We start from the raw sequence: 21,127 nt of genomic DNA, 5'->3' as shown, positions 1-21,127 counted from the left end.
CTGCAGAAACTGCCAGTTCTTGGCCTGTACGCTTCATGAGCATCCATCAAAAAATAACTGACGTCTTGGGCTTCCTCAAGGAAAAAGGGGGCTTTTGCTTTGCCCAAATCATCAGGACATTCTCATCTGAAAAGGCACCAGCCACTGAGCACAGAGGCCACCAAGGTCCACGGAGGTTTAAGCTCACCCTCTCTGCACAGGCCCTGCGTGGACCAGAAGGTCTTCCGCCCGTCCCACCTGAGACCTGGATGAATGCAGCAAATAAAGGCCGACCGGGAACCTGACAAAAGGGGGGTGGAAGCGACAAAGGCCACAATACAACCCCAAGGGCTAAAGCCGCCATGACTACATTTCCCACCACACAGGAGGTCTAGCAAAGCCCTGAGATTTCTTCTGCGCTGGGTGATCAGCTGACATTCTCCACAAAGTGGTCTCTCCCCGGCCTTTGCTCCTTTCCAGGGGAACCAGTTTCCTTCTCCGAACTTCCTGATGAATCACAGGGAAGCTGCCAAGAGTTTCTGTCACAGGAAGTCCTTCAACCATGGTTGCTGGCGTTCTTTCCCCTGAAGCTTAACAACATTTTAGCTGCTCATTCATTACCATGATTGCATCTTTTGCTTCCACCGAAGAACCTTTTTTTCTGTTCTTGCGGTGTGCCACTTTGCCTCTGCACTGGAGATGATGTGGTGCCGTGGTGCTCAGGAGCCGGATACCCTCTCCACCCAGAGAAGCCCACCAGCACTCGGTCATCCTCCCTAGGCATTTAACCCAGCCTGTCGTTTCTTCGCTGGCCATTTTTATCATGCTCTTTTAATGTATTTCTAGAATGCACTAGGACTATCTGAAAGTTGCAAAGTTGTCTGCTAAGAAACCCCAAAATAAACCAAGATCGCTTCCCTTTTATTCACTTAAACCAGAGGATGAAATGCTCTACTCTTACTATCACATGTATTTATGATGAGAAAGGTACCCTTCTGAAGGGGTACTGGGGCCCTCCCTGCCCCCCAAACGGTGGCTCTATTTCAGTAGTTGGACGTTACCTGGCTAAATCTCTTGGCAGAGTCTCCCAGAAGACTAATGCTGCTGCCTTAAGCCTGCGCCGATTGTGATGCCAACGTGCTATTTAAGAAAACTTGGGTCTGTTGCAGCCACAGGCTCCCACTAGGACGCTACGAAAGAAGCCTCAGAGGCTCCAAGCCAGTTTGCCCTCAGCTACCTTCAACAGACAGGTAGATATTATTTCTGTCAAACCTTGGGAATAATGGAGCAATAATAAAAATTTAAAAGCTTGCAATGATTCTGCCCAGTTTTGTCATTTAGCCACTGCTGGAAAAGCAAAGTCAGCCACAAACTAGAAACTCACAGACCAAACCTTCCCAGTTCTGAGGAAACAGAGCCAATGGCCTGGGAAGCTACCTGTCTCAGAGGCCCTGCAAGGCAGGCCCAGGTGACTGGACAGAGTCTTAACCCGGCTTTTAGCCCTAGACAGGAGCTGCTTCACCTCAAAGCAGATTCAAAGGCCTCGATCCACCCACCCAGGACTCAGACCATCCTCAACCATAGAAGGGTCAGGCCGGTTGAGCGTTGTGCTTCCCACTGAGTATATTCTTCCCTCCTTCCTGCAAAGCTGGTAAAATACTGTTAACACTAACCAAATAGCAATCCTAATGTTAGGAATGAGGCTACCTAGTAGAGGCCTCTATTTGCCAAGCTACAGGCTTCAAGGACGCCTCAGAAAGAGGCATTTATTAGATCCATTAAGTCCTGTTCCATGCAATATGCAAATTAGCAAAATGGAAAGCCACTGCAAGTTTCATTTAAAAAGTCACACCTAAGTCCAGTCCAAGAAAAGATTGATAAATTACCACAGGAAATGTTCTGACGTAAAGATTCACACAACAAAACAGCATCTTTTCTGAAAAATATACCACCCTGGGAATACAAATCCCTCAAGTGCTCACCTACTGAGCCTTAAAAGTAGATCAGGTATCCTGAAAAAAGCCCCCAAGCTCGCCACCGGCTCCAATCCTCTCTTTCCCCAATCTCTTAACCCCGCTCCCCCTACATTAATGGCAGTGCAAAAGACCTAGCAAATCAATTATGAAAATAAAAATGATCTTAATTAGGAGCAGAACCACATTTACAAGTCCTGAACTCTGATTTTTCAGAAAAGCGATGTCCGTATGTGTTGCCAGATGCCACCTCAAGCTACGGCACTTCAATCCCTCCCTACAAAACTTTGCTAATGTTCTAATCCAGCACAAGAAGGCATTTGTATTTCATTATTCCAGAGTATTCCTCTGGACACAAATAATAAAAGGCTTCTTAAATAAGGATGCAGCATTTCACCAGGTTATGTTTATGGCAGAAACCCATTCAACAAGATATGGACAGGATTACTACAATGCTGAGGAGACTGCTGGCACCATTTCAGGTTACTTAAAAATAATTATAGTCTGGCAAATGCATATGCATCTAAGCAGGAATTTAAAAAGAAATTTATAACTCACAGCTCTGGTGAAAAATAGATGTAGGGGGAAAATACAAAAATTATGAATTCCATATTTCAACCCACCTGAAGTCAGGGATAAGGTGAAGGGAAATGCTGCAGAACAAGCACTATAGCTTTAATGACACTTCTATGAAATATAATGCTCCTGGCTGGGAATTAAGGCTCTACAGCAGCACACAGAAGCATCAGCCAAAAAGCACCAAAAGAAAACTATGGATCACCGAGTTATCTGAAGAATGGACCAGAAATTCTCACAGGTACTCTCCAGCTAAGGCATCCTGAGCATCTCAAGACAAAGCATGGAATAAGCAAGCCCTAGACTCAAGTCAATGGCTGAACCATTCCTTATACGCTGCAGGTAGAAAACTTCAGCACGTACAATTTTCATTTACAAGCAGTCTATCTACAAGGGTAGACATACTTAAAAATTCAACCTATCACATTTTTTCTTCAGAATTCAAACAGCTCTTTCCTACAGTGTGAAGGATTCTTATAATTAATTTCAAAATTTTATCTGAAATCTATCTGAACCTTAGTCCATTTATAACTTTCCAAAAAACAACAGTGTAATTACCCTATTGCCATTGATTAAAAAATATTCTAAGTGTCAAGTTTCCAACGTATGGGCTTTTCAAGTGACTCTGAGGCATTGTTTACCTTAAAAGTCCTGCTAACATCGAATGTCATTGCTTGACACTAAGTCCTTAAACTCATACTTGAAACTTCTTCCATTAAGGATTGAAGAAAGCTCACCCGATGAATGTCATGATTTGCCATTCTGAAAGTTCTTAGTATTTGAAAAACAGTAAAAAAAATAATTAAGAGATGGTCAGAATTTATGTACATGGCATATAGACTGTCAGCTTAGTCAGTTTTTGCATTCTTCTTGGGAGGAACAGCTGTCCGGAGTACCTGTGGGTGATATCACAATCTCTCCTTTCACCCAAGAGATTTTGCTGGCTAGGACCCATCTCTGTCTGCCACTCTCCACCGTATTGCCAACCTCACTTCTTCGGGGATGTCTAGCCAGACCTTCTCCTGGCTGCCATACTTCTTACTCCATTTCCATGCTTTAGGTAATGCTGCTCTCCCCAAAGGGGGAAAGCGTCATGGGTGGGCATGCACCGGTACGTATGTATGCATGTATGTATGCATGCATGTATGTTTGTGGAAAAGCTGTAATATTCTTCCCTTCAAATCCTATAACATAAAACCTATCTAATTAGAGGCTAAAACAACAGGGTGAAGTATTGAATGGTCAAAAATAAAGACAGGAAATCTACCCCTCCCCCAGCCACACAATTATTAGGAAAGTAATGAATGTTATACTGACTAGTTGGAATGGCAAGCACTGTCCCTTTGTGCAAGAAAACAGCAGAAGAGAATTGCAGAAGGATATGAAATCCATCCCAGGTGCCTTCTGACTGGCATTTCTTCTGACTGGAATTATTACCCCCCGTAGATAGGGCTCGCAACTTGGGAGTCCTCCTAGATTCACGGCTCACCCTGGAAGACCACATAGGAGCTGTGACTAGGGGGGCTTTCGCCCAGGTTCGCCTGGTGCGCCAGTTGCGGCCCTATCTAAGCCGGGATGATCTATGCACGGTCACTCACACGCTCGTGACCTCTCGGCTAGACTACTGCAACGCTCTCTACATGGGGCTGCCCTTGAGGACCACCCGGAAGCTCCAACTGGCACAGAATGCAGCCGCGAGAGTTGTGTTGGGAGTTTCCCGATACTCCCATGTCACACCTCTGCTCCGTGAGCTGCATTGGTTGCCAGTTGTCTTCCGGGTGAGATTCAAGGTACTAGTAATGGTGTTTAAAGCCCTACATGGCAGGGGTCCGGAGTACCTTAGGGAACACCTGCTGCCGGCGTCAACTTCCCTTCGCCCTGTGCGTTCCCACAGAGAGGGACTCCTCAGGGTGCCACCGGTCAGAGAATGTAGATTGGTGGCCCCCAGGGGGAGATCTTTCTCTGTGGGCGCCCCGGAGCTATGGAACCAGTTACTGGTTGAGCTCCGGACGGCGCCCAATCTTCGCTCCTTTCGCCGCGATCTGAAAACATACCTGTTCGAACAAGCCGGCCTGGCCTGAGGGGGGATTGGTGGGGTTTTTTTATTATCTTTTTATTGGGGTTTTTATTAATGTACCAATTGTTTTTATGGGCATGTATTTAATTACTTTTTAATTTTTGTAACTTTGTGTTTTATTCTTGCCCTGTACACCGCCCTGAGTCCTTCGGGAGAAGGGCGGTATAGAAATATTAATAAATTAAATTAAATTAAAATTAAATTAAATTTGAAGGGAGTCCACAACAAGGCCAGATCCTGAAGCTAAAACTCAAATCCTTTGGCCACCTAATGAGAAGGAAGGACTCACTGGAGAACAGCCTCATGCTGGGAAAGGCGGAGGGCAAGAGAAGAAGGGGACGACAGAGAAGGAGGTGGCTGGATGGAGACACTGAAGCAGGAGGCGTGAGCTTAGATGGACTCCAGAAGATGGTAGAGGACAGGAAGGCCTGGAGGAACGTGGTCCGTGGGGTCGCGATGGGTCGGACACGACTTCGCAGCTGACAACAACAACCACAACCACAGACAGGCTGTCTGTTTTGATTTAAATGTGTTGCCTGAATTTGTGAACTATGCAGTTTTCTATTTCTGAATAGTAAATGCCCCAACTTATGTGTTCTTAGCAGGTTAGCTGCTGGATCTGATTTTGACAGTCGACAACTAGGCAATTATGCAGCGTTCAAGAAAGAGCAATAAGTCCACAACCCAGAAGAGCCTGTAAGAAATAAAGGGAGAACAAGCAAATGGCTTCTCCCCTCTTAACCGTGCTGGACTCCCTTAAAAAAAAAGACTGGAAAGCTGCAGAAAAGTAGAATTATTCCTTTGCCAAAGCGGCTCTTTGGAGGCAAAATGGAAGAAAATTTATACCACAGCAACACATTTCTGTTTTATTTTTTCCTGAGGGCGCATCCACAGAATTTTGCCAAAATATGTGCCGAAGAATTGAGTTTTAGATATGATAAGTTAAAAAGTAATAGGCCCCTGGGCCAGATTGCATTCAGCCGGAGAGATCTTAAAATATCGCCAATGCAAGCTTGCTAAACTATTAACTAAAATATGTAACTTATCACCAAAAGTAGCCTTGCTGGCCAAGGACGGGAAAGATGCCAATTTCCACAGCCCGGTGCTTCTGATGCCTCCCTCGGTATCGCCAGAAGCTCAGCTCCATACTGACAGGATGAAGAGAACCCAGGGCTGTAGACTCCTAACCCTGAACTCTGACTGTAGCCCGAATCGGACCAAGGGAATTCAGCCCAAGAGATCCTGGCTCTACTCTCAGGCTTTTAAGTCCCCAGGAGGGTGCTAATGAATGCACGGCTCCTCCTCTGTGTGACACAGTAGTAGCCTGTCTACCGTCCAGAGGACAGCTAGCATCGTGCCTAAACTGAACTGAAGTGACACTACTGATGTCATGATTTGAAAGTAGCAAAGCCGTGGTGAGATGGACGGCTGGATGTTGCCTGATATTTTGGTATATTGTGCCCTATTCCCAATCTTGGTTTTGGTTGTTTTTTATGTTGTGATTCTTCTTAGAGATAAGAGGAAGGCCCCACTTTGCTCTTTTAAGTAGCCTTTTCCTGGGGAGGAGGGCGAAGCGCCCAGGCAAACGGATTCCCAGAATGTCAGCCCTCCAGGGGAATCCGTCTGCTGCTAGAGTCGGTGGGCATCAGCAGAGCTCTGCTACCTAAGCTCTTAAGAAGGGTGGCCTTCTGGGCTTCAGGCAGTCAACAGGGAATCAGAAAAGAAATGTCTAAAAGAAATGACAATCACAGCTTTCGAACTTTCTCATTCTGTGTTAACTGTGGGTTTTTTAAAAAGAAAAAACAGGAAGAAAAGTAACCCCCCCCCCAAAAAAAAACTCAAAATAATTATAAGGCAAAAGGCCTAAGCTTTAAAAACCAAACAGGAAAAAAGAGCAGAGTTCATGTGGAAATCTTAGAAATCTCTATAGCAAAATAACTCGTTTCAGCTGACCACAAAGACTATAAATACTCAAGATTAATTTCCCAAGCGAGTATAAAAATAAACAAACTTAAAGTTTACCAAAAGGGGAAAAAATCAAAATTCTCTTACATCCAGAAACAGTAGACATCTCTCTGTATCCTACATGCATTAGGCAAATACGAAAACTGAAGTACTTTCATTTACACGTGCTTTTTTTTTAGTTTTATTCTGCAGGATTCAACCTAATGAAAAGTCACCTTGGTTTTCAGTTGAATAAAATAATCAGAATTTTGTGGCTTCAGGACTGGGAAAGAAAAGACAAATTCTTCAGCGCCACACCTGATTAGCCCTTCAGGAATCTAAGCAATCTACCGAAACTTTCAAAGCTGGGAAAGAGGGTGACAGCCCTGCCCCATCCCATCTCCCAGGCTGTTGGATGATCTCAGAGTTGGCCCTCCTCCTTCTCTGGCAGCGACTCTAATTTAAATGTACTAGAATGAAAAAAATTAACCTTTGGCAGAATTGCTTTCTCTCTCATTCCCAATTCAATGTAACCATGAAGAGGAAAACAGGCAAATTATTTCTTGCTTTGTTAGGGCTAAAAAGACTTTGTTCAAAGCCAGGATCTAGAAGAGGAATCTTAGCCCCCTCCCCTTCCCATAAAGGAGATCTGGAAGCTCAGCAGATCCGCAATTCATGAAAAGCAAAACATCACAAGAGGATGTAGCAGGACAGACAGACTGAGACCACAACTGACACATTGCACGGTTTCATTCCTGTAAATCCGTGGCACCCTGGATTGCTTCCAGCAGGCACGAGCTGAGCTATGTCCAGGAGGTCACTATTCAGAGGACCCACCATCTGCCTGGACCCAATTCTTAATTGGCTAGCAATAATGTCCATACTGGGAAACCGGTGCTACAATATTTGTTATCCATTCAGATTTCTGTTTGCATTCTCAAGCCAAACATTTGTAACACTTTCCGGTACAGAAGGAGTAACAGGAGCTTTTTGAAGAAATAAGCACAGAGGCCAGCTCTCCCCCTAAGCACTCGGGCTACGGATCTCTCTGCAGCTGGCCGTCATTGGGAGGGAGAAAGTCAAGGGGGCCCGGAGGGCAGGCTTCGTTTCCAACTTCCATCAGCCCTAAATGAGGAAGGAGGAGTCAGAGGAAGCCTCCTCACGCCCTTCCTTCCCTTCTGTGCCCCCTTTCTGCAGGGTAACTTTATTATGCAGTGCCAGGTAGGAGAGCCTGGCGCCATTAGCTCAGGCCTTCCTGATCCTCCTGACTGCTGATCCTCCTGACTTTAGCAAATGAAGTGACTTGAAGCTTAGTTGTTGAATTCTTATTTTTCCTTTTTTGCCAGTTGCACTAATTATCGGTGAAGAGAGGTTACAGGGCTTCTAAGACATCTAGAAATCTACAATTTGCCAAAAATACCCCAACACACACATTCAATCTAAGACACAGTACTCCCTGAATAAAACTGGAAAAACTATTTTTTAGTTGTTTTTTTTACTGCTCACATATATTGGTTTACTGTATGGTACATGCTTACCAAAAGTAACCTCCCAGGCTCCATGTGGCCTGCGTAAGAGTTCTATAATGTCTTTCAGGTTCAGTTGGGGGGGGGGAGTGCACAGGGCTCCCATTCATAGCCAAGAATGTATGTATAGGTTTGAAATGTGCAAGTCAAAATCCTTCGATTTTTGCAAGCAAGCATGACCCAAAGTATCAGAAATACATCTACTTAAGTGTCCTTTCAGCTTTTATAAAAGTCCGAGTTTTCAATGCTACTTTAATTACGTAAATGTAGCTAAGTAGAGCTCCTACAAAAAGTCTGTAACTCTCCATTTTGAAAAATGCCTTTGAAGCCCAGAAGTAGATGCCAAGATAGAGTTATTATAGATGGAAAACAAACATTCATACATGACCTCTGGGCGGCCTGAAAGTGCCGGAGACAGCACAGAGAGCATCATGAAGACGGATTTCAGGAGGAAAAGGGCTATATTGGAGAAAGACTATTTACTTTCTTTCTATGGGAAAGGAAGACAGACAAGGGAAGGTGCGTCTTCCTCCTGTCCAGAGAGCTGATCTGGAGTTTTCCACGGGGAGATGACGGGAAGAGACAGCCTCAGTTCAAGGGCCTTCCACAGGAGCACAGAGAGAGGTGACAGGCCATAGGGATCTAGCAGCGGTGCAGCTTTGACCTGGCCATCTGTTAAGATTTTTCAGTTCAATGGGCCATTTAGTAGATTCTGGCCAACTGGTCAGGTGATTTTCCTGATACAGATGTCAAGACTGTAGTCCCGAGTATGGTGGAACCTTAGTACTCATCATTCATCAGTTCGGGGAGGTGCGATGAGTACCAAAAACAATCAGTACCAAACAATTTTTTCTCATAAGGAATAATGTAGTGAGTCACACAAGGCAGCTGACATGGACAGGTTCTTGCTTGTGCTTCGATTACAAATAAACAATGGACAGCGGGACAAAATTTTCACATCAAAATGTGTTGAGTACCAAATCTGAGGAGTTTCAAAGCAGTTGACTACCAAGGTACCACTGTCTGTACCTGCGGGGGAAAATCTCAAAGCTGGGCAGGAGAGGTCAGCCCTGAGTTAAGACAAAGGAGCTATAGTAACTGCAGAATCTCCAGCTTCCCTAAAGCACGTCTCACAGGCAGGAGGCGTTTTTGGACTGGACCTATTTTACAAATTCTGGCTGTCCTCATTCATGAGCTGAATGATAAACCTTCCCCACAGCACAACAGACCAAGGTGAGAAAAGCTTCTTGCCAGCGTACTAATGCTTGTGGAATAGGGCTTTCAAAGCCAGAAAGCAAATGGGTGGAGTTGAGCTCCAGTGTCCTACAGCCCCTCACGAGTAAATGGACAAAAAGTGAAACAAATAAACCAAGTAAAATAAAACAAAATGAAGATTTCTCAAAGGACAGTCAAGCTCCAAGAACAAAACTGCTATTGCTGCAGGGCTGAAAACAAACGGAGGCGGATTCAGCTATGCCTAGTCATGCACACTGCCCATGGAGTAGGGCTTCCACCCAGAACCCCTGGGCAGAACAGCCCAGAAGAGAGCCGCCCCAGAGCTCATTCCCCCCCTCCTCCTCCTCCTCCTCCTCCTCCTCCTCCTCCTCCTCCTCCTCCCTGCCACCACCTGCAATGGGGCCCCACTGCTCCCACCTGCTTCCGGGCAGCAGCAGGACTCCCCCCATGCAGAGACATCCATGCTCACCTTTGAGGAACAACTCCTGAAGGGCAGCCTCCCCCAAAGCAGCATGCAGCCTCAAGTGTTCTTCCTTCACACGGGTTATTACATGAACAACTGATCCAGAGGGGACTTTCTTTGGATTATTATAGCCTTCTCAGAATCACCTGCCTAAAGCCAGGATGGTTGGTTCTGATCCCTTGGAAATAACTGAATTATGGTCCAGTATTCTCCTGAAGGGACGCGGTGGTTCAGTGGGTTAGGACGCTGAGCTTGTTGATCAGAAGGTCGGCAGTTTGGCGGGTCGAATCCCGAGTGCTGCGTAACAGAGTGAGCGCCTGTTACTTGTCCCAGCTTCTGCCAACCTAGCAGTTCAAAAGCACGTAAAAATGCAAGTAGAAAAATAGGGACCACTCCGGTGGGAAGGTAACAGCGTTCCGTGCACCTTTGGCGTCTAGTCATGCCGGCCACATGACCACGGAGACGTCCTCGGACAAGCGCTGGCTCTTCGGCTTGGACACGGAGATGAGCACCGGCCCCTAGAGTCAGAAACGACTAGCACGCATGTGCGGGGGAACCTTTACCTTTTTATTCTCCTGAAAGTGCCAGCTGAAGCAAACTCAACTAAAGGTGATGCATCCCCATTTATTATTTTGTTCTCCCAAGCAAAGCAAATTATTAAATTAAATTATTAATTTAAACCACTTGTTCAGTTTGCGCAATACAGTGAACATAACATTTATATTTATATTTATTAAATTTTTATACCGCCCTTCTCCCGAAGGACTCAGGGCGGTGTACAGGGCAATAAATATCGAAATACAAAATACAAAAGTTAAAAAAGAATTAAATAATTATTTATTTATTTATTTATTTTATTGAGATTTCTATACCGCCCTTCTCCCTAAGGGACTCAGGGCGGTTCACAGGGCATATATAAATAGGGCATATATAAATTATGCCCAATATAATACAATAATTAAAACTATGCTAAAACCCAAACCATGCTGCTTTACACTATGCATTAACCAATGTTTCAAATAAAGCAAAATAAGTATGCTGATATCAATTAGAGCTACTAATTCTTTAACTCATTCAAACTTATCTTGCAAACTCAACCATTAAACAGCACTAGGAAACCTGGCATGTGTGAATGAATGAAGTTATAGTTTCAAATCCTCAAAAGAGAAATGGAACTTTTAAACTTTTAAAGGTCTTGTTTCGACTAATGTGATAGGAGACTCCCAAATCTGTATAATCAAAAATGTATTTAAGAGTGAGGCTTTGAATTAACATTCAAAATGTGAATGTGAAGAAAGTCAAATCTCTGCAGTTTCCGTATGAGTTTTACATTACAGTATATGGCCAATTCTTCTCCCTGGAGCTGCAGTATCCAGACAGACACCGGCTCCCTTATCTGGAGTTCAGCTGCCCGAAGGATCCCAGATACAGAAGGTTGCCTGAAATTGCTCCTGCCTCATCCTCCTGGCTGTGGCAAAAACTTATTTTACAGATGTTACAAGATGATCTCTGACTGCCACATATAAAGCTATTAAATCAAGCCAGGGTCCTGTGGCCTTCCAGATGTTTCTGAATAATCACAATCATCTCTTAAAGGCACAGAACAATCAACCCCTCTTGAGTCTTCTGCTACAGCATCCTTACACCAGGGAATGGACTGTCCCACCACTCCACCATCCTTCCGAAGGGGTGGGGGTGGGGGCAGGCATTTTGCAGTCAGCCCATGCCAGCTGCAAACTACTTAGGTACATATGAATGGGAAAATCTTCCAGCACTCTACATCAATTTGGTATGTTTAACACAAACGTTTATTTTTAAAATTATTAACATGTTTCAGTTTCCAACCTGTAATAGTGTTAAAAATGTCAGTTTAGGACTCTAGGACCACTTAGGTTACAAGGCATCTGAAAACACTTGCAATCTCTTGGCCAACTGTCCCTCAAAAATAAGGGAGGAAAAAAAGAAATTCGGATTTTCTTTCTCACTCTTTCTTCAAAATTACATATTTTGGTAAACAGAACAATTTTGAAATTATAAATAGAAAAAAATTCCAGGAAAAAATTCCTATGCAAATTCACATAGAAAATTTCCACTGCATTGGAAAATGTTCAGATCAATACTGCATTTATTTCTCTTGTATAGTCGCTAAGAATAATCATTTGATAAACATGAAACCATTTAATTGCCCTATTTGCCTGATTATTTGCATTTTTCACCTACGTAACCAGGCACACTAAGGCAAACATATATAATATATATATGATTATATATATGTATATACGTATACATATATAATACAATGTATTTGTTGGAAGAATTTTTCCTGTGGGGGAAAAGTCACCATTACAGATATTTTCTGCCCCATGTTTACAGCCAGACGAATGGAACTGGAACACAGCACCACAATCACCAAGTCACTTATAGATGCACAGAAAGTCAGATTTGGAAGGAACTTTAAATATCATCTAGTTCAACCACTGCTTACTGCAGGAATCTACCATTACAAGACAGCATCCTGCTTAACTTTCCAAGTTCCCAGGTCAGGAAGCTAAAGAGCCAGTTGCCAAATTTAAGCAACAATCTTGAAAAATGACAGAAAAAATGGCATTTTCCATCTATCAAAGCTAACAATCTGGGAGAATGTGGTGCTCTTCACAAGCCCACCAGAAAAGGGGATTTTTGAAAGTAAGACTTGGAGAATTAATGGAAAATATTCAGCATATAGTATGTCACTGGTGTGTACTGAGAGAGATAAAACTGACTGTGCTCCTCACTCACAATACACAGCCTCTTCCTATTGCCCAAAGTCCTAGAGTGGTCTATAAAAACAAGTCTTCTCTAGGAACTGCCTTTATTCTCCCCTCCCTTATGCATGTATCAGAAGTTAGGGAAAACAGGGAAAGAAGTGAGGAAGGCTCCCAATGCTATCCAGCAGGGGTCTTCAAATTCGGCCCTTTTATGACTCATGGACTTCAACTCCCAGAATTCCTCAGCCAGTGTGCCTGACTGAGGAATTCTGGGAGTTGAAGTCCATGAGTCATAAAAGGGCCGAGTTTGAAGACCCATGCTATCCAGTTTAAGCCATCCTGGAGTTTATTGCTCTTGTTGCAATAATATGGGTTATGACTGTTCAAACTTCTGGCAGTGCCAAACAAGGGAGGACTTACGGTGGGCCCTCAGAGTTCCAGCTGCACAACATCCACCAGTCACATGACTGTGAAATGACCCACGATCACGTGATTATGATTTCTGATGTTCCCTGTCAGCTTTCTACAAACGAAGTCAATGGGGAAGCTGGCAGGAAGTCAAAGTCAGTCCCTTGAGGCCCTAGCTTACGGCCCTCATTTAAAGACACACCTGGGATTCCTAGAACTGGCCTCGTTAAGTGACAGTCACATGATGCTCCCCCTTTATGACCACACCACTTAGTGGCAGCTATTCCAATCCAAATTACCATCGTAACCCAAAGACTGCCTTGTATTATTTTGCCCTACGTGAAGACTTGACAGTGATGGCTTTTAGCCCCACTGCAGCCATCTTCAAGCAAAGCTCAAAAGCAGCTATCCCTTCAACCAAGTGCAAGTGGTTGGCATAAAGAAGAGGCATCCTCCAATCTCCACACTTGAAAGCTTAACACAGCGTAAGCATGCTTACTCTGAAATCATCCAGGTTTGTCTGGAAGCGTTGGAATTGCCATCCCTTGGCCGCACATCCTCCCCCCACATTCTGGAAGTGCCCAAGAGACAGCAGCTGGGGCAGCTTTGCCTGATCCTGATGAAGATGAAGAAGCACGGCTGTTGCCTTAAACTCTTTATAGAGACAGGTGAGATTTGAAAGAAGAGAAGAGTAAAATCCATCCAAAAATCTCATCGTAAGAGTTCAGGAGCACACGGAGGTTCCTTCTCCTGCCTGCCGTAACCCCCAAAACCCGAGCAGACAAGTCCAACCTTCCACCTATGAGAACGAAGATGCAGGAAGCACCAATGCAGCCATCCCTTCAGAAAGAGAGCGCCACTGAGCCCGACAGCCCTGCCCAGCAGACAGCAGAGAGGCCGGCGGTCCTAGCAGCCAAGGGCCCCGTCTCTGCTTTACTAAGTTTGGCCGACCATACCCCAGTGGGTCTACAAAAAGATTGGTCTCTCACTGCTTCACTGCTTTATGTTCAATGTGCCATTAGGAACCGCTTCATTCTTTTTCAAAGGAATGATGGGTACAGTAAGGCATTGGGCTCTCTGCTTCTGCTGGATGGAACTGAAATAAACTATTATCCCACTCAGAATGTTAATTACTTCTTTACTATTAAAAATTAACAACAGTCCTTTTACTATATTTGACTATCGTATTAGTATATAAACATTGTTAATATTTGTAATATGAATATTAATGGCAAGTTTTACACATGGATTCATAATACTTTGCAATATTAGTAGCCGTAATCATACACACATTAACAGAGCCAAAAGCAGCAATCACACTCAAAATATTTTACAGGGATTGTATCCTAGCAACTGTACAACACACCTGTAAGGTAGGCCAGTTATCTGCCAAGCCCCCCAGGGTTGAGGTCCCCTTCCCCGTAATACTTCAATTAAAACTACGAGAACAATTTAAACCAACAGGGGGACCTGGGTCAAGCCTTGAAAGTAAAATCTGTTCAGAGGTGCCGAATCTCAAGACTGGAGAAAAACATGACTGCAGGCGAGACGGAGCATGAATTAATTGCAGGACGGCACTGCATGCAGCGCAGGTGGCGGCAACTGGTTCTGCCAAAGCCTGCCTCGAGGACAGGGCAATGACGAGCCAGGGGGACCCTAGACAGCCTCCCCCTGCCTTGAAAAAGCACAGAGCCTCTCAAAGGTCCCCCAAGCATTCCCTTGTCCCTCTAGGGTTTAATGACTTTTGTGTACAGTGTCCCTGGTCAGTTTCCTCCTCTTTGGATTTCCCAATTCATTGGAGACCAGAATAACCAACCCCACCTCTCCAGACCAAGCAAGGGCAGCTTCCCTTCCCTTCCCTTCCAGGGTGTTTAAAAGATAGTCAAGCAGAAGTAACAAGTAACTCATCATGTGACATATAATTTTATTTTAAGTGGAAATAGTTGGAAATTTGAGACCTGCTTTCTTAGCATTATAAAATGACTCTGACATTGTAGCCCATCCAGAGAATCTCCTAGAAAAATCAGCCAGCCGAAGCTGGCTTGGGCAAACATATCAACTGTTAATCTGTGACCAGTTAAATTTAATTGCAACCCCATTAAACATTCTTAAACTGTCCGCCTGCCTTTCTTACACAGAAATTCTGCAGAAAATATGATTCCTAAGTACTACAAAAATTAAAGCTACCTGTGCTGTTTGGAAAATTGCTCGTTTTTTAATTGTTCCAGAATCTTCCCAAAAATCCAACCAATCTCCTCCCCTTTTGATGGGGGAGGAAGGAAATGGGATTGGTTAGAGATGAAATCTCTAATTGCACTCCTCCCCCCACCCATTCCCTTAGGAATAACATCCTCTGAATTTTTAATTCAATATTCAATTGCAGTTTAGATTTCAATTAAATATAGTTCACAATCTAACTTCTACCCACAGGGAATTTTTTTTGAAATTCTAATTTTTTAAAAAAAAATTCAGCTCAGACAAACTTTTAAATTTTCAAAAACATTTTTTTCTACACTGAGGTTCTTGGAATGGGGGAAAAAAAGATTTTAAGCTGCAGAAATCCGTTCTGTTCCAGCACAGAAATGCCCCTTTTCAGGTTGTCTGCTGCAGCTGTGGAGTCGGCCATCTTGATATTTTGTTCCCATTTTAAAGTAGAGACTCTGCAGGATTTGCCCTTTTCTTTCCCTTTTTCCCCTTCAGATTTAATGCTGCTGTTTTTGTGACCCTTTTGCCTCAGATGCAGAAGCTGCACATCACTTTCCACAGAGATTTAAGTAAAAAAATTATGTGAATTAGTTACTCATTCTTTGTAAAATGCAAATTATAACAGAAAAGGAAGAGACAGACACGACCAAAACTCAAAAGGCAATTTTACTACTCACAAACCCATGTGAGAAATTCAAAAGTATATTGCTAACTACAAACTAATCTGTAGTTGTTAGTGAGATTTTCAACTTGGTTATCGGGCAAAAAACCCCAATTTTTAAAAATTTCTTAAGATAGCATAATTTAATTTTGCAAATTTTTGTTATTTTCTAAAATCTGCAACTTCACATCTGCAGTGTCCTCAACCAGTAGCATTTTGCATACACTATTATTAGTCTAATGAAGCCTTTATACATAAAGTGTTACATTGAACTCACAAGAGATGTTATCTAGTATTATTTTAGGGTGGAAGCAATACAATCACTCCCCCCAGTTCTACACAGATTATAAATTAAATGCTGGAATCATTGTTTTAATTGTGCCAACAACATAAGCTTTCAGAAAATATACCTCGTTTCAGAACAAAAGGCTTTTCTGTAATCTTAACTTGAGCTTCTCTGACGTTGCAGGATTGGCTCATGTTTAAAAACAAAGCTCTTTCAAATCAGATTTGAATAAAACCTTAAAAGTCATTTCCCCACAAAAAAATTGGGGTGTGTCCTCAGAAATTTTCATATTATGCACATACTTATTTAAAAATTGTAAATTAAGTTATACTTTATGAGAAAATAAATCCAATACTACTTAACTGTGAAATCCTTTCGAATTTGCAAGTACAATTTTTAATTGCTTTACAACAATTCTTCAACCTTCACCCAAACTGATTTCTTTCAAATTGTTCTTTTTCTCCTTAATTTTATTTCCCGATACCGCCTGTAAAACAGCTTATTTTTCATTTAAAAAGATGGGGAGAGGAACGTCGATTTCACCAAATTCAACCTTAATTTGCATATTAAAGACTCCGGTTTAAAAGAAAAATTTGCTGACATCCAAGAGAAGCAGGCTGTTTCCAGCATTTCTCAGATTAAGAAAATTCCAGCATGGAAAAGATATCCCAAATACAACCAACGATTTAAACTTTCCCTTCGAAAACAACAAAAAGAAAAAAAATATTTTTTCCTCAAATTTAATTTTTTTCCCTATTTTTGGAATAGTCTCCCCTAGGTGGCGTCGTTTTAATAAGAGAAAACTCGTTTGGAGAAAATTAGAAAAAAAACCCACACACACAAACACACACACCCCAGCCAGAGCTAGCGGAAAGCCCTCCGGCCCTGGCCCAAAGGCGGGCGCGGGCGCCGAGGGGGCCCAGGGGCCGAGGCCACACGGCCCGGAGGGCGATGCAGACGCGGATGCTTCGGGAAGCCGGGCGGAGAGAGGGGACGGCGCGGCAGTCGAGTACTCGCGGCCGGGGCCGCCACCCGGGCGATCGCGCTTACCTGCGCCGCGGCGGCGGGGGCGGCGGCCCCTCCTGCGCCCTCCTTGCCTTCCGGAGAAGAGGCGGCGGCGGCGGCGGCGGCGGCGGCGGCTCCCTCCCCGCCGCCGCCCGCCGCCCCGGGGCCGCCCGGCTCCTTCATGGGGCTGGGCTGGCGGGCGAGGGGCGGCAAAGGGGGCTCCCGCCGGGCCGGGCCTCCGCTCTCGCTCACCAGGCTGCTGCTCCCGCCGCTGCCGCGCGGCGCACAATGCGGAGCGCCCGCCGCCGGAGCCGCCTCCCTGGCCGCAGCGGCAGCGCGGGTGGGCGGCTCGGGCTCCTCCGCCCCCTGGGAGGACATGGGCCGCGCCAGCCGCTCCCAGGCCGCCGCTTCAGCGCTGCCGGGCCGAGCTCGGCCGGGGCGGGGAGCGCGCCGCAGTCGGCGCCGCCATCGGAGGAGGGGGCGGAGGCGGCCCCGGCGGAAGGGCGGAGGGAGGCGGCGAGCACTCGGCTGAGCCTGCCGGCCTGCACGCCGCACCGCGCTGCGCCCAGGGCGCGCCGCCTCTCGCGCGCGCCTCCGCCGCCTCTCGCCCGGCCTCCCTCGCCGCTTTGGTGGCGCGCGGTTGCTGCGGTTCCTCCTCCGGCGCGCACCGAGGCGCCTCTGCCCGGGAGCCCGTCCAGAGCGGGCCGGTTCCGGCTGCAGGGCTCGCCCGCGCGGCGCCCAAAGGAAGGCCAGGCGGGGCGCTTCCCGGGAATGTGGGCGCGGGCCGTGCACCTGCCGCGAAGGCCCTCCGCAGGATCGAGCTGCTGAGCGCCGGGGCCTCGCTCCCCTCCGGGCCGACGTGGTTTCCCCGGGCCCTCCTCCTTCCAGCCGCGCTCTCCAATGCTCGGATCTGGAGCAGGCACCCCGCCCCGGCCCAGCCCACAATAGTCCAGCGCACCTGCACGGTGGCCTTTTCTCTGTCCTGAATGGAGCCGGCCAGCCCCCCTGGGACCAGGGAGAGCCAGGGAGGTCGCAGCCCCCGGTGGAGCGGTCCCGCTCCCCAAAGGGAGACTCAAAAGCAGCCAAGCTAGCCCAGCCAGAGCAGGAGAACCAGCCTGGACCTTCTCCGGGAGCGGAACTCTTCACGGATACAATATATCCATGGCTGGGAAAGAATGTTACTATTGACTAATAGGACACACAGCGCAGCTTTGCACAAAACAACGTGAAGGGCTGGGCCGCCCCCTAGAAGCGGGCTCCAACCCAAACGAAGCCCTTCCGGCTTCAGGCGTGGAGCAGGCTGGGATGAGGAGAGGCGACTTCAAGCAGGAAGGCCAGGCCACACCGCGGGAAGCCAACTTTCAAAATTTTAAACCACTAAACAGAACCGTACAAAAAACATTATATTAAGTGACCGATTCAGTCCACTAACCTGGGCAAGCAGGAAGATTTGTAGCAGCCTGACCTGTTTATGGCAAGTGCACAGGACCGCAATCGGCGTCCGGCATGAATCATGGGGCATTCTGCTCCCAGCCCTTTAAAAATTATTTGGGATAACAGCACCGGTAGGATAGGTGCAACTGCCCATTTGATTCACCTTATAGCCTCTCCTCACAGCCTGGAGGACTTGCTGCACCAGTGGCACCATTTAAATATCACCTGCCTTTCTGCAACCAAGTGAGAGCAATAGTAAGCCTATCTAGGCCTCCTCACCCCTTTCAGCAGCAGCTAATCACAGCCAAGCAAATAGTTGAATTGCAAAGAGGCCAACGCTGTTTCACGTCATCTTGGCAGGCTGGAAGGTGTAATGGTGGTTCTACATCCCACTGGAGTAGGTGCAAGTAAGGGGCACATCACAGAAATATATTGACGATTCTGTGTGGAATGAAGGAAATAGATATTCTCTTATCATTGTAATAACATCCAGTGGGACAACAAAATCATTGATGCAACAAAATTTAAAAATGGTGGACAGTGGGCACACCCAACATTTTAGTTTCTTTTTTTTAACTATCTTCAACAATAAGTAAGCAAAGCATCCGTCTGATTGTAAGCAAGCCTTTCATACTAGTGTCATATTAGCCAAAAGGCAAATGCCACCCCTCTGGAAACGTTGCAGCTTCTGTGAAGGAAATGCAAGGCACGAGACGCTGATGCCTTCCTCCCGTTGCCCTGTATGGATGATGCAGCTGCCCGATAATGAGGCTAATTATTTTTCATTTTTTAAATATGTCATTTTAAAATACAAATATTTTAAATATAATTAAATAAAGGTGTTTGGAGATGTTCTGCAAGGAAAATGAACAAATAGTGATCAATGCCACAGCCAAGGCTGCTGAGCTGCCTGCTGGGATCCATGCTGAATACTAGCATTACACAAATGCAGAGTGCAAGGACCTGGGAGAACATCTGCTGGTATTGGTTCTGGTGGAACTGGAAAGAAGATGAATTCTTCACCTGCAATTTAATTTCAGTTAAAAAAACAATTAGAGGTAGCTGCATAGGGCAAGTCTGCTCAGGAAAACAACTACAGTAGTATTAAATGGGGGTGGGGGTGGTAAAAATCAATTGCTCAGCAGATTTGGAAGTTGGTATTGATTGTTGTTAGTTGGTATTGATACACCTCTCTAAATACCCCTAAAACGGGTCCGCAGCATGCCAGAAACTGGGCTGCTCAAGAAAGCAAAGCCCCATCCGCGTGATGGAGGCAGTACACAAACCCACGCCCCCTCTGGTCCGGGGGAAAACCTCTCTCCACAGAACAAGTCTCTGGTGCCCAAAAGGTGGGGACCACTGCCCTAAAAGACACCATTCTTTTTTCTGAAAAAAAAAAAGAATTTATTTGCACCAAAAAGTAGCCGACAGGATTCCAGCCTGCCAGCTAAATTTCCCAGCAAGTCCTTGGCTAACAACAGAGACCCAGACAGTTGGCACTTCCTTCCTCTGCAAAGCCGTGCTGCCTGGGTTGTGGAACTAGCCCACAGCCTGTCTGGACTTGTCCAGTAGTTCTTCCTTCTGTACCTGCCTCTGACCTCAACCAAACCTACCCCTTGTCTAAAGGGGGAGGGAGGGGGAAGAACTGCGTTCTTGGTTTATTTCTAATTTCTAATTAGAATAAATTCTAATTTTACTGACATATTTTGAACTTTAAAGGCAGCCCAAAACTGAATTTTTCCACACCTTCCCATTCCTTCTCCACAGTGAGTAAGTCTAAACTTTTTTCATGAGCACAATATGAAAGAAAAGGACAACCAAAATCCACTGAGTTTCCTCTGGTACCAACCACAGCATCAAATCTTCTTCATTTTAAGCATGAAATACAATTTCAATTCATTGTCCTGGCTTGAAAACAGTGACAAATATATTGTATTTATTATTTTAAGATCACCTTAATTATAAACCAATCATTTTTATTATTTAAAATAGTAACATGTTAAAAATTAGATGGCAGAAGGAAGTATTTCCCCAGAATACTAAAAGTCTCTATTTAAAGAAGGCAGCAGCAAACTGTGGATACTATATTCTCTGAAAAATCCATCACAACATCCACTTCATTAATGCCGTATTAAACAAAACCAAAATTTTGCCCTAGCACACACCAAAATATAAACTTTATTTCCCACAGAAGGCAATTCCAGTGTATCTTGACCTATCCTTAGCATAGATTTCTTTAATGAATCACATAACCGGACATCATCTAAGTTAGGATTATTAATTATAAGCATACCACATTAGGGAACAAGTTCATAGTGCAAAATCTGGGCTTTTTACCACTAAGAGTTTAGTATCCTGAGCGACAGTTGACCTCAAGGATCACAATCATCCTTGCTGGCAGCTTCCTTGGCAGCTTCCTTAGTTCACACAACATACATACAAATTTGCCCTACAAGCCAGCCTCCTCCTGGCAACTGCTTAGCTAATGGTTGTCTTACTCTGGGACTCCCTGTCTCCCCTCCCACCCCACCTCCCAGGACAGATGCCAGGGGCTGCTTCTGCACTTCTCCTGCCCCGGCAGCTGTGGGGCAAGAACCCTCTTCCCAC

The 21,127-nt window shown here is 45.2% G+C and overlaps 1 protein-coding gene across 3 annotated transcripts in view; it reads right to left on the bottom strand.

Moving 5' to 3' along the window:
• The window catches only part of ZNF618 (zinc finger protein 618), a 44,733-nt gene extending 27,045 nt beyond the window's left edge, over positions 1-17,688 (bottom strand). The window contains exon 1 of one of the 3 annotated variants that reach the window (XM_081339765.1): positions 17,132-17,688. In XM_081339765.1, coding sequence (XP_081195891.1) covers positions 17,132-17,464 — 333 coding nt within the window. In that variant the 5' untranslated portion in view covers positions 17,465-17,688. The remainder of the gene's footprint in view (positions 1-17,131) is intronic. The other 2 variants (XM_081339764.1, XM_081339763.1) reach the window with 2 other exon arrangements.
• Between the last annotated feature and the right edge of the window lie 3,439 nt (positions 17,689-21,127).

The sequence above is a fragment of the Vipera berus genome, assembly GCF_964194415.1.
Source record: "Vipera berus genome assembly, chromosome: 15".
Lineage (NCBI taxonomy): Eukaryota > Metazoa > Chordata > Lepidosauria > Squamata > Viperidae > Vipera > Vipera berus.
This window is presented reverse-complemented; position numbering and strand designations above follow the sequence as displayed.